General features: G+C 41.3%; 1 protein-coding gene and 1 long non-coding RNA gene across 2 annotated transcripts; both read right to left on the reverse strand.

Moving 5' to 3' along the window:
- Window positions 1-247: 247 nt before the first annotated feature.
- Window positions 248-18,962, reverse strand: gnrhr4 (gonadotropin releasing hormone receptor 4). Its single transcript, XM_026175987.2, has 4 exons — window positions 18,867-18,962; window positions 17,820-18,357; window positions 4,039-4,243; window positions 248-1,304 (listed from the first exon to the last, which is right to left on the reverse strand). Exons 1-4 carry the CDS (start codon window positions 18,938-18,940, stop codon window positions 841-843), a joined length of 1,281 nt encoding a protein of 426 aa, XP_026031772.2. The 5' UTR covers window positions 18,941-18,962; the 3' UTR covers window positions 248-840.
- Window positions 4,797-6,356, reverse strand: LOC145430165 (uncharacterized). The gene is made up of 2 exons (XR_013910608.1): window positions 5,533-6,356; window positions 4,797-5,463 (listed from the first exon to the last, which is right to left on the reverse strand). It is a non-coding gene; the product is annotated as an uncharacterized LOC145430165 (long non-coding RNA).
- Window positions 18,963-20,272: the final 1,310 nt, after the last annotated feature.

Below are 20,272 nucleotides of genomic sequence, written 5' to 3' on the forward strand. Positions count from 1 at the left end.
TTCATTTGCACCAAAGCTGTTGAAATTCCTAACTACACAGATTTATATCATAAGGTTTAACTGACTGTATGAATTCATTCTTAAATCTAAACAGAAGTTAATCAGTAGAAAATGTAAGATTACAACAACTGGATTTGTAGTATTATTATTATTATTTTTAATCAGATGCACTGCATTGCTCTATTTTGATGACAGATGTACATTAAACTGGTGGGAAATCTCTTACTGTTTGTGAATTAACAAAGCAAAAAGCTGAAGTTTTTATTCAATAAATAAACACATAAATACATTCACATTACAACATCTTGCAGAACAGAAGCAGCACCATGCAAACATTTACTAATGACCACTATTTTGAGGGAGCAAAGGTTTATGTGATGTTTGATTTACTGATAACTTTTTAATACAAAGCTTCAAAATCCAGATATTTTCTTTAGCCTCAGTCACAGAAAGCAACACAGATACTAATACTAATGTGAAATATCCAAATGGCTCTCCTCAAAGATGTTTTTTAGAGCCTTCACTCGAGTCAGATTTTGGTGCAGCACATTAAACACAGAACTGATTTTGGACATGCAGTCAGTATCAACAACATGCTGCATAGGCTCACATTTAATACATTTAATTTGTCTGTACTGAGTCACCCTCAGCCAATGTGGCAGTGCTCTTTCAGATCATATAAGAGGCTTTCGATGTATTAAGTGTGAGAAACCACAGGATTATTGAACTCAAGGTAAGCTATAATACAACATCAATTATATCGGTGGAACATGAACAGATTTATAACACAAAAAGATTTCATTGAGAGAAACACATTCATTTATGGAATTATTTAAGCCATCATATCTTGCTGATTGACATGTCTGGGTTTGAGACATGCTTCATGATGTTGCTTTCTCTTACCACCTCTGTGCTTGCACTGTGAACATCTGAGGCAATCTGCCTGCGAGAGGACAGCCGACTCATTTGTACAAGGCGAGTGTTGTTTTCTAATTCAGTCCGTGCGTTTGAACTTTGACGGCATCTCCTCATACCCTTGTGAAAATGAATGGTAAACAGACCGTAGGTGATGGGATCTAGACAGGCATTGAAAAGGCCAAAAATAAACAGCATATGAGTCAGTGAATGCGAAACTGTCTTTTCCATTTTTTCAGGGAACAACCAATACCACAATCCAAGCAGATAGTACGGGGTCCAGCAGATGATGAATGACGTCACAATGACAATGCTCATTTTAAGAGTTCTCATCCGAGCTTTAGGGATGTTATTGTGGGATCGGCGTAGATGAACATCTCTTGACAGGACTGGAAGAAAAGAAAGCACCACGTCCGTTACTCCATGTCTCCCTGAAAATATACATTCATGTGAAGAAAAGCCTGTTCACAGCACTCTATGCACCCTTACTGCAATCCATAGGAATGATTCACTTGATTAAGTATTCATCAGCAAGTGTAAGCACCTCTGTTAAAGCAAAAAAATTGGTAGAGGTTTTGGACTGGAGCATTTAGATTTCTATTCACATGATGCAAAATCTTCCCAGCGGTGGACATATCATCAAAGTCACCGCAAGGTCGACTGTACAGCAGCTCAAGAGCTACATCTAAAGACTCTACAGGTCTCAGTTAGCATGTTACGTTATGATGAATATGATCCCTTTTGGAAGGACTGCCAAGAAAAAGCCTCTGCTCACTGAGAACAACATGGCAGCACAGCTTAAGCTTGCAATGTGAACAAACCACAAGACTTGGAGCCAAAAGTGGAAATGTTTGGCCATGATTCACAGTGCCACATTTGGAGAAAACAAAACACAATCAGCACAAACACCTCATACCAGCTGTTAGTGGTGGTGGACAGGGGAGGATTTGGGCTGGTTTTGCTGGCACAGCACCTGTGGAACCTTGAAAACATTGAGCCAAACATGCAACAGGACTTTGGGACTCAATTACTAATATTCTCATGGAAATCTACATAAAAAATCTGTTGGAAGGCAAAATTACTGTCGAACTTATGAAACAGGCATATTTTGTTCCCACCACTATGCGTATGTTAGAAGATCAGAATCATTCAGAACCAGCAGCTTTGCGCAATCGCCACTGCTCAGTACCTGTTTCTCTATATAATTAAATATTTTAACCTTGAGGTGAAGCAGAAAAATCAGTCAAGATGTTGTAAGAGAGAAGCCTCAGTCAGTGTTTTGAACCCATTGAGATGGGGTTGGCAGCTTCTGCAGGCAATGCCTAACCGTTGCTATGGGGTTTGGTAGGTGGAAAGCCTACAATTTGGTGATGCAACGATTACGGACTTGATTGGTTGTTGTTTTGGTTATTGCAACAGGTAGAACAATTTGACAAACCTCGGGTTTGTATTTATGGGAGGGGGTGTTATGGCCCTATTAGGGCCTCCTCCTGAAGTTGCCTGTGTGGGCATCTCTCCTGCCTTAGTGCCACCTTTTTCTTTTGTACAGCTGACTCACATCAGCAATTAAAGGTATTTAAGGGCAGAGAAAGGTGAGCTCTGGTGGCAGAGTGTCATGTGAGTGGTTGCAGCTAGTGAGCTGTGTGTTTGCGTGTTTTCAGCTAGTGAGATTGTTTTGTTTTGTGATTGTTTGCTCCTGCTTGGTGGAGATGAGTGTGTTTGTTTGCTAACCCTTTTTTGACTTGCTTTTCAGTTTACTGACCGACGCTTGAGTTTTGTTTCGTTTCTTTAAATGGCTTGTCCGTCTCTTTTAGTTGAGTTATTAATAGAAAGTTATTAATAAAACTCTTTCATTTAACCATTTTGCCAATTTGTCTCCTTTTTCTGATCCGGACACCTTTTGTTACTTTCCCTCATCGCCTGGACCCTTTTAGGGGAACATAACAACCTCTAAGGCATGAAATGAGTAGAAAGTCTGAATGTAGAAAGTTGAATAATAGAGTCTGAGGTGCAAGGAAGAAGCCAGAAGAAGCTTAGTTTTGTGTTTCCATGGAGTGACGAAAATATAAATAAAAAAGCAAGACTGAAACTAAAATAACAGGAGTACTCAATATAATTTCCTCTGAGACATTTACTGTGCCTCAAGCAAAAAAATGTTTGGAATTAAAGTTGGTATGAAAAATACTAACAGAGTACAAGAAAAAGTAGAAAAGGACAAAGTGGAGGACAAGGACCAGTAAGCCTAATCTGTCAGCTCCACATGAGAAACTCACTGCAATGAATAAAATAAATCCTCATTCTCAAGAATCCATTTTTGGTACCAAGAAATTATACTGTAAGTGACGACATATGATGATAATAATAGAAGCTATTTTAAATGACTGATAAGAACATTTAACATAAGGTGATATAAGAGATAATGGAACAAGTTTGAACTCACAGATGGATTAGGGCCACGACTGCAGTGATGCTGCTGCACAGGTCTGTTGTGGAGATGACAGATCTCCAACATCACCTATAGTCATGAGCTTTGGGTACTAACCGATACAAGCGGCGGAAATAAGCTTTTTTCAAAGGGTGGCTGTGCTTTCCCTTAGCAGCAGTATGTTATTTTCTTTATATACCTTTTTTTTGTAATTCTGAGCATTTTGTGGCTCAAGGAGGTTTTTACAACTGTAAACAATGACCAAAAAAGCATAATAATAATTTTAATTATTATTGTTATTATTAGTAGGCCTATTTAACCATGCTGTCATTTGTTCTTATGCATGGTTGAAGGGATTTCTGAATTTGTTCCTAAAATATGAACAAATTCAGGTATAAAAATACATTTTGGATTTGTGTGTGAAACATTCGTATTCCTCAACCTAAGTGAAATGCTGTGGCGGGACCTTAAGAGAACTTTGTATAAACAAATGCCTACAAAACCTGAATGACCTGAAGTAACATTTCATAAGTAAAGAAGAGTGGGCTAAAGTTCCTCCAAAATAATGTGAGAGAAAATCGTACAGAAAAGTTATTACTTAGGTTACTGCTGCTAAAAAATGACTGAGTAATTCAGGTCTACTTTCTTTTTCACGACTGTTTTTTGAAGCCTTCGAAAAAATAAAAGTAAACACTCACAGTTATTCCGAGCCATGCGGCTGGATATCTCAATGAGGATTCGTGTGTAGCAGAAGATCATGATGGCCAAAGGTAGAAGGAAGAGGCACACAAACGTGAACATGTTGTAAAGGGTCTCCTGCCAGCGCTGGACAAAACTGCCATGGGTGGTGCACTGGGTGAACTTCTCTGGCACCGTGATGGTCACATTGCGAAATATAAACATCTGGATAAAAAAAGACGAGAAAAGTTCTACTGAGCGACGGCACTGCATCCTCGTGATCTATCCTGTAGTCAAGCATGATGTAAGTGGATCATGAATATTTAGTGATCAGTTAATCTAATAAGAAAGTAAAACTGAACACAGTGATATTTTACCATATGCTTGCATAGAATAACACTTAAAGGTGTTTTCTGATCAAATGCTTGGGTCTGAAAATGCTTGGTTAACACTAGGAAGGCCCAGGCTTCTACCTTTCTACCTTTAAAACCCGGAGAGCAGCCAAATGGCTGGTAGGCTTTTAGCTAAGCTTTAGCTTCAGGCAAGTGGAAGCTAAATTGGCTAGTCATTCATATGTAAATTGGGTTGTTACCTGGGAATTCTGGAGGGAGGGGAGTGGGGGTGTGTGGATGAGGGGGTGGGGGAGCTGCTAAAAGCGGTGAGCTTCCTTTTGTTTCATCTTGATGCATTCTCAATCATCCAGGGAAACAAATCTCCAAAAGTCACCAACTTGGAGTGTTTCAGTTTGCCATCTTAGGGAGAAATCAACACACATGGGTGTAGGTCCTTTGTTGCTGAGATTTATTGATAAAAACAGTACAAAAAATCAACCATTTGTACACATTTTTACAAATAATTATAAAAAGTGAGTGAGTACATTTCAACATTTTCAGCAATCACTCACAATCCTGGCACTGCCATGGTATCTGTAGTCTGCATTTACCACATGTGTATCTGTTGCAGTGAACACATCGCACAGTGGCATGATTGTTCTTGCAATTGTGTTTGACCTGACACATGGCTCTTTTTCCAGGGCTCGGTGTGGAGGGTTGTGTCAAAGGCAACTGTTCTTTTCTTGCCTTCTTCGCAGCTACATGAGAGTGAGCTAACTCCCTTGCAAGCTCCACCAGGAAGTCCACCCGTCTTTCCTTCGTCCCGGAGCATGCTTGATACAGCACATGTGCATTCAGTGCTGCCATGTCAATCATGTTATAAAACACGGCAACTGGCCAGCGCCGTGTTCCTCTGCGGACAGTGTACTCCCGAACCATCTGGTCCATCACATCCACGCCACACTTTGTTTTGTTGTAAAGGGTGACAGTGTTTGGCTTCCTTTTGGTAGTGTTATCAGTCTGAACCACGCCGTGCATGCTGCTAAGAATATAGACTGTCTTCTTCCGTTTGGCCGCATACGCCGTCAGCGTGGCAGCAGAGGTTGAAAACACCTAAGAAATAAGATAAATTGTTATTTCCATAGCACTTTTACACACAATGAAAGGGAGACAGGTCCCCACCTGTTCTTCACGCCACACTGTGCCATCTTTCGCTGTCTCAGTCCCCAAACAAGCTCTCTTTTTAGGTGGAGAAGCAGTCTCCTCATCTGCAGTGTGAACAAATTCAAATTGTGAGCAATGGGAAGGTCCAGTATCTCCTCCTTTTTCACATCGCTTTCACTTGCGCAAAAACTTCTTAGACGGAAAACCACCATCCTCGGCACAGTCAACAAGATTCGCAGGGAAATTCCTCAATCCACTAGACAGACAGATCGCAATGAATTCACCACTCAGGTATGTTGCAGGTCTTTTCTGGTTCTATGTTTATGTGTTTCATTGTGTGTAAAAGTGCTATGGAAATAACAATTTATCTTATTTCTTAGGTGTTTTCAACATCTGCTGCCACGCTGACGGCGTATGCGGCCAAACGGAAGAAGACAGTCTATATTCTTAGCAGCATGCACGGCGTGGTTCAGACTGATAACACTACCAAAAGGAAGCCAAACACTGTCACCCTTTACAACAAAACAAAGTGTGGCGTGGATGTGATGGACCAGATGGTTCGGGAGTACACTGTCCGCAGAGGAACACGGCGCTGGCCAGTTGCCGTGTTTTATAACATGATTGACATGGCAGCACTGAATGCACATGTGCTGTATCAAGCATGCTCCGGGACGAAGGAAAGACGGGTGGACTTCCTGGTGGAGCTTGCAAGGGAGTTAGCTCACTCTCATGTAGCTGCGAAGAAGGCAAGAAAAGAACAGTTGCCTTTGACACAACCCTCCACACCGAGCCCTGGAAAAAGAGCCATGTGTCAGGTCAAACACAATTGCAAGAACAATCATGCCACTGTGCGATGTGTTCACTGCAACAGATACACATGTGGTAAATGCAGACTACAGATACCATGGCAGTGCCAGGATTGTGAGTGATTGCTGAAAATGTTGAAATGTACTCACTCACTTTTTATAATTATTTGTAAAAATGTGTACAAATGGTTGATTTTTTGTACTGTTTTTATCAATAAATCTCAGCAACAAAGGACATACACCCATGTGTGTTGATTTCTCCCTAAGATGGCAAACTGAAACACTCCAAGTTGGTGACTTTTGGAGATTTGTTTCCCTGGATGATTGAGAATGCATCAAGATGAAACAAAAGGAAGCTCACCGCTTTTAGCAGCTCCCCCACCCCCTCATCCACACACCCCCACTCCCCTCCCTCCAGAATTCCCAGGTAACAACCCAATTTACATATGAATGACTAGCCAATTTAGCTTCCACTTGCCTGAAGCTAAAGCTTAGCTAAAAGCCTACCAGCCATTTGGCTGCTCTCCGGGTTTTAAAGGTAGAAAAGCCAAATGGCTGGGCTCTGGGCCTTCCTAGTGTTAAGGCCTCGTCTTTCATCCTGGGATTGACACTTTGCTGAAGTTAGCAAAGGATACTGGTTTTCTTTAAAACCCTTCAACTGGAAATGCTTTAGAAATTCATGGAGGTGGTCTGGGCATTACAGTCTCTGCCATATACTGTAAAAACATCTGAGAGATAATTGTGAATAAACACAATTTCTTCTTTTTTTTGTCTGTTAAAATCATTTTTGTCTGTTTTACTGTCTTTACAGATCCTCTAATCGATATTGAATCCACAGCCAGCAAGCGAAATGTTCATTCTGACACATTTTAAGGCAGTTGGACCTCGTCAATAATTGTTGTCTGAAAATCTGTGAATAAGAGCAACAAGTGTGAGTACCTGTATAGTATAGCTGTTTATTACATCCCCCACTCAAGCAAAGTATCCCCAGTTCAGTTCTGGGAGAAGCCACAAATCTCTTTGGGCATGTGGTGCCAAAGGCTGCCAAATCAAACATGTGCAGCTTCCCTTTGGGGTGACTCCCTATCAATGAGGGAGAGGCTGAAAGTAGGGATTTCCAGACTGGTTAAAAAGATCCTGGCTACAGTACCAGGAAGAGAGTAAAAAATAGGGATCATCCAATAATTTTAGGGTTAAGGCTGCACTTCTGGCCCTTTATGTTTACATGTCAAGGTATCCTTAAGCAAGGAAGAGACTCCCAGTTGCTACTGATAGACAGGTCATTACTTTGAGTGCATTATTATAACTCATAACTCATAATTCACAATATAATTGCAATCCATTTAATACTTCCATACAAAGAGAAATGATGATTGCTTTCACAATAGAACAGTTTTAAAAAACTGTTAACTTAGACGTGCATTACTTTAGCAGATATTATTTCTGTTTAAGATTCAGCACTCTATTCATTACATGATAGTCCTCAATGTCTTGCTGGAATATACCTGATGAAAGTAAAGCACCAAGTAATCGAACATGCTGCTTTTGCTGCTGGGCTGCAGTGCAATTACTTGAGGGCTGCTGTGGCTCAGGTGGTAGAGGGTTATCCACTAATGACAGAAGTCAGTGAGATTTTGATGCCCTCGAACCAAGCTTTTAGAAAAACATGTTGCTGGAAAACACGCTCAAAATTAGGACTTGTTTTCTGAAGAACAAAAACACTTTTCAGCTTCAGAATGTAATATTTGTTGTTGTCCTATATCAACTTAAAAAGAAATATTTGCATTCTGTTTGGAAAGCTTAGTTCCAAATCTGAACTCATAATATGTTGCTGTTTTTACGTTAAAAAATTAAAAAACAATTTTATGTTTCACAATCTGAATGCTTCTAGTTTTCAAATCTGCTTTATTATGTGTTCATGAAGATACACAAATAGACAGTCACAGTGTTTCTAGGGAAAGTCAAACCTCGGGGCTCAAGCATTTAGTTTGGATTTGAAGATTCTGTGGAATGTGCTCATAATATAACAGTATGAGGCTGAAGGCGATGTCATTGCTATTGATGTTTTAAAGCGACGTAGACATCGCTTCAACAAATTGGTAAGGGGAGAAATAAAATGCCGTTGGCAGAATTTCAGTGGAACATCCAGTAAAAACGTTTAACCAGCAGTCTCTCTGGTTTTCAAGCTTAAATTGCTGAATGAAGTGCAACCTTATCTGTAATACAGTATATGCATATAACAAACTGTCCTTTTATATCACCTCCTAGCATTGGGATATATGTACAGTATATTAGTTTACATGCTGACTTTCAGTATGAGGCATTGGGAGATTTGTTAGTGTGACCTTACCCAGCAGAGAAATGATCATTTCATCTCTGGTAACTAAAGATCACACTGCTCTTTTGATACAAAGCTGGGGAAAAAAAGTGAAGATATGCACACCCTGCATACCATCTATAAATTTTAGTATAATTCATGCATCCATAAAGTATTCTGGGTTTAATCTTGTTCTGATTGTTTTCTGATGAAATCGTGGGACTCGAGCATGCACGACTGCATTAACATTTGCTGTTCTCTTTTGATCTGTGAAGAGTTCGAAATAATCAAGAGAGGGTTTTTTTTTCCTTTTTTCTTGGTTTTCAGCGGAAGAGGTTTTGAGAGGTCATGGACTTTGGTTACTCGGTGTTGTGCATTATGTGTACAGCGAACAAATTTGAGGGAAGAAAACTGAGAGCTTTAAGTTATTCGCTAATATATATTCTGTGTAATAAGTCACTGAAAAAAATGCATTGCACTTGCAACATAAATATCTTTGTGTGTAACATACACTCACCAGCCAGTTTGTTAAGGTATACCTTGCTAGTACTGGGTTGGACTGCCCTTTTTGCCTTCAGAACTGCCATAATGCATAATAAGATGCTGGAAACATTCCTCAGAGATTCTGGTCCATACTGACATGATAGCATCACGCAGTTACTGCAGCTATGTCGATATGAATCTCCAATTTCACAACATTCCAAAGGCGCTCTATTAGATTCAGGTCTGGTAACTTTGGCCATTTGAAAACAGTGAACACGTTTTTATGTTCAAGAAAGCAATTTGAAATGATTTGAGCTTCATGACATTGTGTTTTATCCTTCTGGAAATAGTCACTGGAAAATGGGTACACTGCGATCATAAAGGGATGGGCATGGTCAGTAAAGAAAATCAAGCAGGGCTGAAAGTGTGCCAATAAGAAGAAGATATCTCCCACACTATTACACCACCACCAGGACTCTAAACTATTGATACAGTACAAGACAAGAAGGATCCGTGGTTTCATGCTGGGGTGGAAATTGAGACTCATCTGACCAGGCAAAGTTTTTAGAATCTGGTCCATCTAACTATCTAATCGTCAATATTTGTCCTGCCCACATATGTAGATCTCTAATTGGAGCACAACATTTGTAAAGTCTGATTACAACAGATTTACAATAAACAGCATATATGGACAAATTTGCATTTTATGGCTGAAAAAGTCCACCTAAGAAACAGAGAGAGGAATGACAATGTCTGGCAGTGAAGCGAGGACAAGACAACAGAATATATAGGAATATGCAGAAGAGTGCAGAGGATTGATGTGGCGTTCCTGCTGGATCTTCCTGTTACAATGCAAGAGAGAGCATTAGAGGGGAGGTTAATAAGAATCTGTGGCCCAAAGGAGCCACAAGATAGCCAGTGATTCACAGCACAGTACCTCTGTCCTTAGAAGACTCATGTTTACCTCCTGCGGTATCTGATTTTTGATGCTGCTAGTTTACATGTTTTGTTCTGAGCAGTTTTAAATGTTTTTTTTGTTTTGTTTTTGCTGTTGTAACTGTAGTTTCCTCCATTGTATGATCCTTGAAGGACACATTTCCCCTAAGAACTTTAAGTGGTCTTTTTTTCTTTTTTAAGTAGAATGTAAAATCTTGTCCTTTTGAAATGGACATCTCATTCAGTTGGCTACAAAAAAGCATTGAGATGTTTAAAAGAAATTATTCTGGTATAATAAGCGTTCAGGATTGTCTGTCATTCTGACAAAAATCTTTATTTGTATTTTACCACTTGAGTTTAAACAGTGGCAGAAGAATTTGTAATTTTGGTAGAAATGATTTATTCTTTGACACAAAAGTTTCAAGTGTGTTACAACCTTTTAGCATTTTGTTTTATATGAGCTGTTTTAAGAAACTTATATTCAATTAATGTATGTTTCAAGTAAGATTTATAGATAGAAAAAAAAACGTAAACAAAAGAAGCAACACAAAGGGAAAGAAATATTACAAAAAGGGAAGCGCAGAAACAATATTAAACAGTTACTTCTATTTTTAATGTGGGGGACTTGCTAGGACATCCTATTAAATTATTTTATGCTGCATTGCGTTTTTTCATAATTTTAAGAAAATCAGGACACACATGCTGATTTGATTCCCAAACTCATGAAATATTCCTTAAAGACATATATAAGTCTAAAATTAGTCTCCAGGGCACAGTAATGATCAAAGCTAAAAAGTGAGCTGATAACACTGTAATAAACGTAATATTTTACATATACAACTTGCAAATAATTTTCCTGCAGTATATAATGTGTTACAGTGTGTCAAACTCTCCGCCTAAAGATGGGTTTCTTATGCATATTCCTGCTTTATAAAATTACACCTGTGTGTAACATTAAAGATAAATACCCCGGAGTACCTGAAAATCAGCCCAATCAGACATTATTGAAAGTGGCCAATGACCACAGGGGTATGTGAAAATGGGAAAACCTCAGTCCATCCATGCACCCATCCTTTTATATAACTACTTATTCAGCAGTTGTGTGTGGCTGTTGTCTGTGCCAGCAGGGCAAAAAGCATGGTACACCCTGGACAGGCTGTCAGCAAAAAATCCTGTGTGGCCAGTGAATTTCTTAATCTGGTTTTTGCTCCTATAGCCATAGACTTTATAAAAGAAGAATGTAGTCACCATTTGATTTGGTCATTTGGTCAGTAGGATCCCAATTTGAAGCTTCAAACTGAGTGTGTTCAATATCACCATTTTGGTGTTTTGTAGGGGTGCAACAATACACAAAATTCTCGGTTCGGTTCGATACTTTGGTGTCACGGTTCGATATTTTTTCGATACAAAAAAATGTTCATGCTTTTTTAATTTGTCATTTATTAAAATTACAAATATATATTTTAACTCAAAAGTACAGTTTTTAAATTTAATGTTGCTAAAACAACAAAGGGATAAAATAATAAATCTATCTGATCGAGAAATCACTCATCTTTGGAAAAGAGAGTTTATTACAGAGAAATGGATCTTTCCGTTTTCGAGTTTTGGATATGATTTTGGAGTATATCTTCGCAGTAGCGATTGACCGCAAAGTAAAGCTACCGGAAATGTACAACCCCACATCCAGTCTCAAACCAGGAAGTTATTATTTTCTCGTGCACGGGGTCAATTCTCAGCAGCATATTAAACATATCAGGTCCCCATAAGGAGAATCATGCTGGGGCGGTAGTTACACTCACAGTAGCACAGGAACAGAGCAGGAGGGAGAGAGAGAGAGAAAGAGAGCCAGGGACAACAAGGTCACATTAGAAAGGTATAGTAATCATCCACAACTATTTTCAGTTGCAGATGATAAAGGGTTCAGAAAGTTTATTCATGCAGGTCCGTATGACAGAGAATATGCATCTTCTTTATGTTTTCATATTTTAATTTATATTTAATTGTGTTGTGGTTTGCAGTGTTTTGTGTTGTTTCGCTTTAAATTTGTAAAAGGAAAAAGCTGAAAATCTAAATAGTTAAAAGTTGAAATGTGAATAGTTGATTTTTCTATTATATGATTTATTTATTACATTTTATGTGGAGTGAATAAATAAAAGTATATTTACGGTGGCCCCTACAGACAAAGCACATACAAACTTCAAATCATGTACAAACCCTGAAGCACGTACAAACTCCAAAACATGTACAAGCTCCAAAACACGTAAAAACTCAGAAGCACAAAAAAAAATTTAAAACACGTACAAAAGACAACACAAGTGCTCCAGGATGCTGGGCGCAGTGTTGAGCTTTTGTTACCTAGTGGCTACACAAGCCAGCAAGTACCAACGACCGGATTTGGTGTGTGGTAATAACAGGTAAATGAACTTTTTTAAAAATTTATTATTTGACTATATATGACTGCTTGTGTATAAATACACAATATAAATTGTGTAATTTAAGTGATCTAGGTAGCTCTGTTTTGGAAGTTCAGTTCATGCTAGAAATGTGTTTTGGAGTTTGTATGTGCTTCAAATTCAAAAATTCAAATTCAAATTTTATTTGTCACGTACACAGTCATACACAGTACGATATGTAGTGAAATGCTTGGACAACTACTCGTGACCTAAAGAAAACAAAAAAAGGAAAGGCTATGAATAAGATAGGAAATAAATATGCAAAATTAAAAAGGGTAAATTTAACTAGGAAGGAATAAAATATAAATTAAGGTTAAAAATGAAATAACTGTACAACACAAATTAGAATGAAGGGTAAATTTAACTGGGAAGAATAAGATAAAATATATAAATTAAAGTTGAAAATAAAATAACTGTACAACAAAATACACAATACACAATATAGAACTATATAAGAATGTATGAAGAAATCTAAATATAAATAAATATATACACAATAACAGCAGCTGTACAAGTATTAACTGGAAATGAAGAATATAGTGACCAGTGTTGTGCAAAAACAATGTCCAGAAAGTCCAGTGTGTGTGTAAGAACCATATGTGTGGGTCAGTACTGTGTGGTGGTGTGATTGAGAGACCGTATCGCCTGCGGGAAGAAGCTCCTCCTCAGTCTCTCTGTGTTGGTCTTCAGGGAGCGGAATCGCTTTCCTGACCTCAACAGAGAGAACAGTCTGTTGTTGGGATGGCTGAGGTCCTTCACGATCTTCCTGGCCTTGGTCCGGCACCGCCTGCTGTAGATTGAGTGCAGGTCAGGGAGCTCGGAGCGGATGGTGCGCTCAGCTGACCGCACAACCCTCTGTAGAGCTCGTCTGTCCTGCATGGTGCTGTTCCCGAACCAGGTTAAGATGTTTCCCGCCAGGATGCTCTCTATGGTGCACGAGTAAAAGTTCCTGAGCACCTTGGAGGGCAGTTGGAAGTCTCTCAAGCGTCTGAGGTGGTAGAGACGCTGTCGGGCCTTTTTCACCACGGTGTTGATGTGACAGGACCATGACAGGTCCTGCGTGATGTGAACTCCGAGGTATTTGAAGCTGTCCACTCTCTCCACTGGGCACTCGTTGATGACGGGGGTCTGGTAGTTCCTCTCCTGCTTAGTGCTGAAGTCCACTATCAGCTCCTTTGTCTTACTGACGTTTAGAAGGAGGTTGTTCCTCTGGCACCAGTTCTCCAGATTCCTAATCTCCTTCAGGTAGGCCGTCTCGTTGTTATCAGAGATCAGGCCCACCACGACGGTGTCGTCAGCAAACTTGATGATGGTGGTGGAGCTGGTAGTGGCCACACAGTCATATGTGTACAAAGAGTACAGCAGGGGGCTCAGAACACACCCCTGGGGGGCTCCAGTGCTGAGAGTGGTGGAGGCTGAGACATGTCCGCCCATCCTTACTGCCTGTGGTCTGCCAGTTAGGAAGTTGGAGATCCACTGACACATAGATGAGCTGAGTCCCAGATGCTCCAGCTTGGTGGTGAGTGTGGAGGGAATTATGGTGTTAAATGCAGAGCTGTAGTCTATGAAGAGCATTTTAACATAATTCCCCCTTCTAGTGTCCAAGTGAGTGAGTGATGTGTGGAGGAGATGAGAGATGGCATCGTCTGTGGAACGATTTGGACGGTAAGCGAACTGTAGTGGGTCCAGTGTGTCTGGTAGTGAAGAAATGATGAAGTCTCTGACCAGGCGTTCAAAGCACTTCATCACTACTGAGGTGAGGGCTACAGGGCGATAGTCATTGAGAGAAGCAGGGTGGGGTTTCTTCGGGACAGGAACAATGATGGACTCTTTGAAGCATGTGGGGATCATCGACTGAGATAAAGAGATGTTGAATATCTCAGTGAACACAGGAGCTAGCTGGTATGCGCAGTCTCTTAGGATACGACCTGGGATGCCGTCTGGTCCTGCTGCTTTCCTGGTGTTCACTCTCTTGAAGGCTCTCCTTACTTCATGCTCGGAGATGACGAGCACGTTTCCGGTGCTGGCAGTATCTTCCTGTCTGCAGCCGTTAGCGCCGCTAACACTAGCATTGTTGGAGACCTTAGCTGCAGCCTCGAAGCGAGCATAGAAAGTGTTCAGCTCGTCTGCCAGAGTCACGGCCGCGTTCGTCATACCGGTTGTTGGTGCTTTATAGTCCGTTATTGTCCTTAGTCCCCGCCACAGGCTCCTAGAGTCACTCTGTTGGAGTTGTGACTCTAGTTTCCTCCCGTAGCGCTGCTTCGCCTCTTTCACCGCCCTCCGCACGTTATATGACGCGGCTTTGTACGGGTCCATGTCCCCCGTCATGAGTCCCGTGTTGTAGGCAGCGGTGCGGGATCTCAGAGCGTCGCGGATGGTTTTATCCACCCACGGCTTCTGGTTGGGAAACGTTGTGATAGTCTTTGTCTCCACGGTATCATCCGCTAGTGTCCCGATGAATCCCACAACCGCTTCCGTAAACACGTTGACGTCATCGTCGGAGCTGTTTCTGAACATGCCCCAGTCTGCGTCATCGAGTGCGTCCTGTAACGCGGCCACCGATTGATCCGTCCAGCGCGCGACCTTCCTCTGAACCGGAACTTCCTGTTTCAGCCTTTGTTTGTATTTTGGCATGAGGAAGATGGCGGCGTGATCAGATTTGCCAAACGGGGGGCGGGATTGTGCCTTGTAGCCGTCCTTGACCGTAGTGTAGCAGTGGTCCAGTGTCCTTTCACCCCTGGTGGGGCAGGTGATGTGTTGATAAAAGTTCGGCGCTGCGCGTTTGAGGTTGGCGCTATTAAAGTCCCCCGTCACAATAAGCGCAGCGTCCCGGTGTTGTGTCTGGTGCTGTGTGAGTGCCTCATGCAGCTCGCATAAGGCGGTGACCGTGTCCGCTTGTGGTGGAATATAAACGGCACTTACAATGACCGATGTAAATTCCCGAGGTAGATAAAAAGGACTACACATGATGGACAGTAGTTCCAGATTTGGTGTGCAGGAGCGTGTGAGAGGAACAACGTTCGCACTGTTGCACCAGTTGTTGTTCACCATTAAACACACACCGCCTCCCCTTGACTTCCCCGAGTCCCGTGTCCTGTCCATGCGGTGAACCGAGAAGAACTCGGCCGGCTGGATGGCGTGGTCCGGCACCGCTGGGTTCAGCCATGTCTCGGTGAAGCAGAGGAGATTGCAGTCCCGAATGTCTCTCTGGAACTTTATCCTGGCCCTGAGGTCGTCAAGCTTGTTCTCCAGTGACTGGACGTTGGCGAGCAGGATGCTAGGCAGAGGTGTGCGGTGTGCACGAGCTCTCAGCCTGTTCCTGACGCCGGCTCGCTTCCCTCTAGGCCGCCGCCGCTTCCCTTTGTTCTCCCTCGAGATCTCACTCGGCCAGCTCGGATCCGGAGTTAAAAACTTCGAATTGTGAGTACATTGTATACCAATAGAAACAAGAGTGTCACTGTCATACCTAATGTACCCAATGATGATGATTTTGCCGATTTAGAAACGCTGAAAACTAACTTAAAAAACAAAGACAAAGAAAAAGTGGTCGGAGCAGTCGTGACGGCAGCCGACCTCACCAGCGCCATCTTCTGGAGTTTGTATGTGTTTTGTCTCTAGGGGCCACCGCATATATTTATATATAAACATATATAAATAAAACCACTTTTTTTTTTTACATTAGTAATTCCTTTTGTGCATAATTTTATATTATTGTTAATAATTAATTAATTAAAGCAACAAAACAACCTGAAGAGCTGGTTCGGAGCCGAAAGAGCCGGCTCTTTTTAGTGATTCGAGCCGAAAGATCCGGTTCTCTAAAAAGAGCTGGAAATCCCATCACTAGTGTCAACACGTTAACTTGCAAACTGCGCTAACGCACTAGTTCCCACCCATGTAATTGAGCATTGCGTGGCACATCCGACATACTGTTTTACTTTTGTCCATGAGGGGCTTACCTTCAGGGTCATACTTCACATGAAGACCAAAATAGTCCCAAAGGCCAGATCTGAATGAGGGTGGGGGAGGTTCAATTTGCCATGTTGCAACAAGCTTAGCTTCTGTCTTGCTAGCTTGTGCTACGCTCAGTGGAACTGCGCTCGACAGTGCAGCCTAGGCGGAGTAGTCGAACGCAGATCCACTGAGCTCTCAACACAGACAGCATCATCAGAAGGAAAGTTGATCAAATAAATTAAAAATGTTGTATTGTTCATACATATGCATACCGAACCAAAGCACTGTATCGAACGGTTCAATATCGATACGAGTATTGTTGCACCCCTAGTGTTTTGATATCAGATGTGAACAGAGAGAATCCTCTTTCCTGACACTTAGAATCTCGATAATTTACAAATGTACAAAAATGACTTTATTCTTTATTCAGTATGACCTGTGGCCTGCAGCTGACACCATAAAATCATCTGAAAAGTGTTTACTGAGGTCAAAGAGTAAAGGGGGCCACGAGAAAGAACAGCATCCACTTTTGACCTGAAACTGAACTTCAAGTAGGTCCCATGTGTGAGCACCTCTGCCACACTGGTTTGTGATAAGCACACTGAAAAGTGTGCAAATTGCATCCAATTTAGTCACATGAACACTGTGTATAACAAGTTATGTTGTGAATTCTTAAGTTCCTGCAGGCAACCTGATGAAGGTCCCCAGCCTCCTTTGTTATGCGCTAACTGAAGGGTAAGGGCATGGGGGGAGGGGGGGGGGGGGGGGGGGGCTTCATCAGTCTCACAAAGTTACCAGTCTGGCCTGTTGGACAGCATTGGAAAATGTGAGCTGTTTTTACATATTAAAAAAAAATCATAAAACACATTGAATTTTATAGCTTTTCCGAATGATAAAGACCTGCACCATAGCCCTTCACACTACACCAAAGTAAATAACTAAGAGATAAACAATTTGTTTCTGAAAAAAGGGACAATTTCTGTCAATTAACAAAAAAATTCTGTTTTAAACTTAAAGGTCAGTCTGGCCAATGAGCAACTAGAGCTTTTTCCACATAGAAAAACTGAGATTTATTATTAAACTTCTTTTTCTCATACTAAAATATATGAGAGATCAAATGTGGAATATATTTTTTTAATCATTTATTTAGTTTATTTAGTCTAGAAATTAATGAAATTTATATTGAAACTCAAAAGTGTTTTCATGCGCTTGTATTTAGTTTACCCACGTGGTATTTTCAAATTTTACGATCAAAACTTGAATTTTGGGTTTAAATAAAATTTAAATAAAAATTAATTCACTTTTTTTTCCTCATTAAATTGCAAACTCACAGGGTAGCAACACCATGTCCTCTTTTACCTGAGGGAGTGAAAGGATGACACTCATGGTCCAGGCCACAGCCAACATGACTTTGCTCTTCCTTTTGGCCTCACTGATTCCCAGCGGATTGAGGATGGCGGACTGTCTATCCAAACTAATGACCACTGTCACAAAAGCGCAGGAATACATCGCCACCAGCTTCATGAACATCAGCAGCCTGCAGGCGACGTCCCCCGCCTGCCACTGCACCGTGATGTTCCACACCGCGTCCACCGGCATCACGATGAAAGTCACCAGCAGGTCGGCCACCGTGAGGTTCATGATGAGGATCCGGACGTGTGACTTGCGCCTGCCGCCGCTGCTGGCAGCCCACAGCACGGCCAAGTTGCACACAGCCGACACCGCGCACAGAGCGAAGGTGATGATGACTCTGACTTTGGCTGCTGTGGAGAAAGTGGGAAGCTCGAGCGCGTCTCCATCTGCACTCTTATTGCACGCTGAGGTGGGTCCCTGACAGCTGCCATTCACTGTTTGATCCGTCAGCTGGTGGTACATAGCCTGACGGAGATCGGACTGACTGGACCCAAAAACAAGATTAAAAGAGAAGAAAAGAAAAGTTAGAATGTGTATCTCTTCTCCTCCAACATCTCCAGCGCGGAACTGCAAGTCTGAAAGGGGAAAATAAAATAAAAAATCTTCATTCAACCTGATAATAAATGCAAAAGGTGTTGTGCCTTATGCATATGTGGCATTTTCTACCGAAGAATGTATGTCCAGCTTTAATTATATTGCCGAATTGCCTGCTGTGCGCAAACTATCAATAAAAAAATGGAAAGAATACACACAAAGAATGCAGAGGATATAGAAGAACATACAAAATAATTCAAAAAGAGGTAAAGAAAATGCAAAAGAAATAACAAATAAAATAACCGAGATGTAAACATTTCCTAAACTTCTAGTCTCATCCTTTAATTTCTCGCCGTTTCATACCTTCCCATCTTCCTGACGTTATTCCAAAGATAAAGAAAGTCAGGGGGGAATAAATCGGAATTAAACCAATTTATGACCCAGAAATAAACGACTTACCCGCCGTTACCAGTGATCGCTAAAAGAGAGCGTGTTACTGCAGTCACTGCAGCTGTTGCTTCAGACCGCTTCATTCGTCCGCTGTGCAAAATGACAACCAACGCCGTCACTCGGGTTAACCATTCACGAACCGGTGCCGCTCCTAATGTTAGATCTGGAGGAAGACAGACGAATTATTCGGCAAGCTGTGAGGGGGGCGGGGGGATGCTGCTGAGGAGAGTAAGCCTCCTTTACCCAGCTTTATTTTCACTGGAGAAACTTCATCATAACATGGATTTGATGTTTGCTTGGAGCTGCAGAGAAGCATTTTACTTCCCATCAAACTGGGACCATAACAAATACCTTTACTGGTGTTTGAATTCGGTGAAATTTTAAAGCTCTTTCATTTTTGAAGTTTGACGTTTTCTTTGTTGCTGCTAAATTGGAGGGGAAGGCAGTTTTGTTAAATTAAAACAGGCAAACATCCTCCTTTAATCCTCCTGTTACTTTGCGGGTCAGATTGACCCAGAACAGAAGAGATGTCACATGTCATCTGCATCACTACAGAAAACGAAAAAGATCAAAATTATAAAAGAAAATTGTAAAATAATCAATGCCAGTGTTTCTGACACTTTTGGATGAGTAAACATGCCCGAGTCAAATTGACCGGGGAACATAAGTGTTCCTGGAAACCAACATACAACAGGAGGGCTAAGTACTGATGGAAGATAGAACTTGTTACTTTCTGATTATTGTAAATTACATTTCACCTCATCACAATACTATTTTCAAGTGATAATCCTTCCATTTGCGCAACATCTCTAAAATTAGAAATATCCTGTCTCAGAGTGACGCTGAAAAACTAGTTCATGCATTTATTACTTCCAGGCTGGACGACTGCAATTCATTATTATCAGGATGTCCAAGAAACTCACTGAAAAGCCTTCAGCTAATCCAAAATGCTGCAGCAAGAGTGCTGACAGGGACTAGAAAGAGAGAGCATATTTCTCCTGTTTTGGCTTCCCTTCATTGGCTTCCTGTCAAATCCAGAATTGAATTCAAAACCCTGCTCCTCACATACAAAGTCTTAAATAATCAGGCCCCATCATATCTTAATGACCTTGTAGTACCATATCACCCTATTAGAGCACTTCGCTCTCGCTCTGCAGGCCTACTTGTTGTTCCTAGAGTATTTAAAAGTAGAATGGGAGGGAGAGCCTTCAGTTTTCAGGCCCCTCTTCTGTGGAACCAGCTTCCAGTTTGGATTCGGGAGACAGACACTATCTCTACTTTCAAGATTAGGCTTAAAACTTTCCTTTTTGCTAAAACATATAGTTAGGGCTGGACCAGGTGACCCTGAATCCTCCCTTAGTTATGCTGCAATAGACATAGGCTGCCGGGGGATTCCCATGATGCCTTGAGTTTTT

The sequence above is a fragment of the Astatotilapia calliptera genome, chromosome 7 (assembly GCF_964374335.1).
Source record: "Astatotilapia calliptera chromosome 7, fAstCal68.1, whole genome shotgun sequence".
NCBI lineage: Eukaryota > Metazoa > Chordata > Actinopteri > Cichliformes > Cichlidae > Astatotilapia > Astatotilapia calliptera.

Coding starts and splice junctions, on each gene's coding strand:
- gnrhr4 (XM_026175987.2), bottom strand. CDS start 18,940: ATGAAGCGGTCTGAAGCAACAGCTGCAGTGACTGCAGTAACACGCTCT. Junction 4,244..17,819: donor TCATCCTTTCACTCCCTCAG/GTAAAAGAGGAC, acceptor TTTTTTATCCAG/ATGTTTATATTTCGCAATGT. Junction 1,305..4,038: donor CCGCATGGCTCGGAATAACT/GTGAGTGTTTAC, acceptor CTTTTCTTCCAG/TCCTGTCAAGAGATGTTCAT.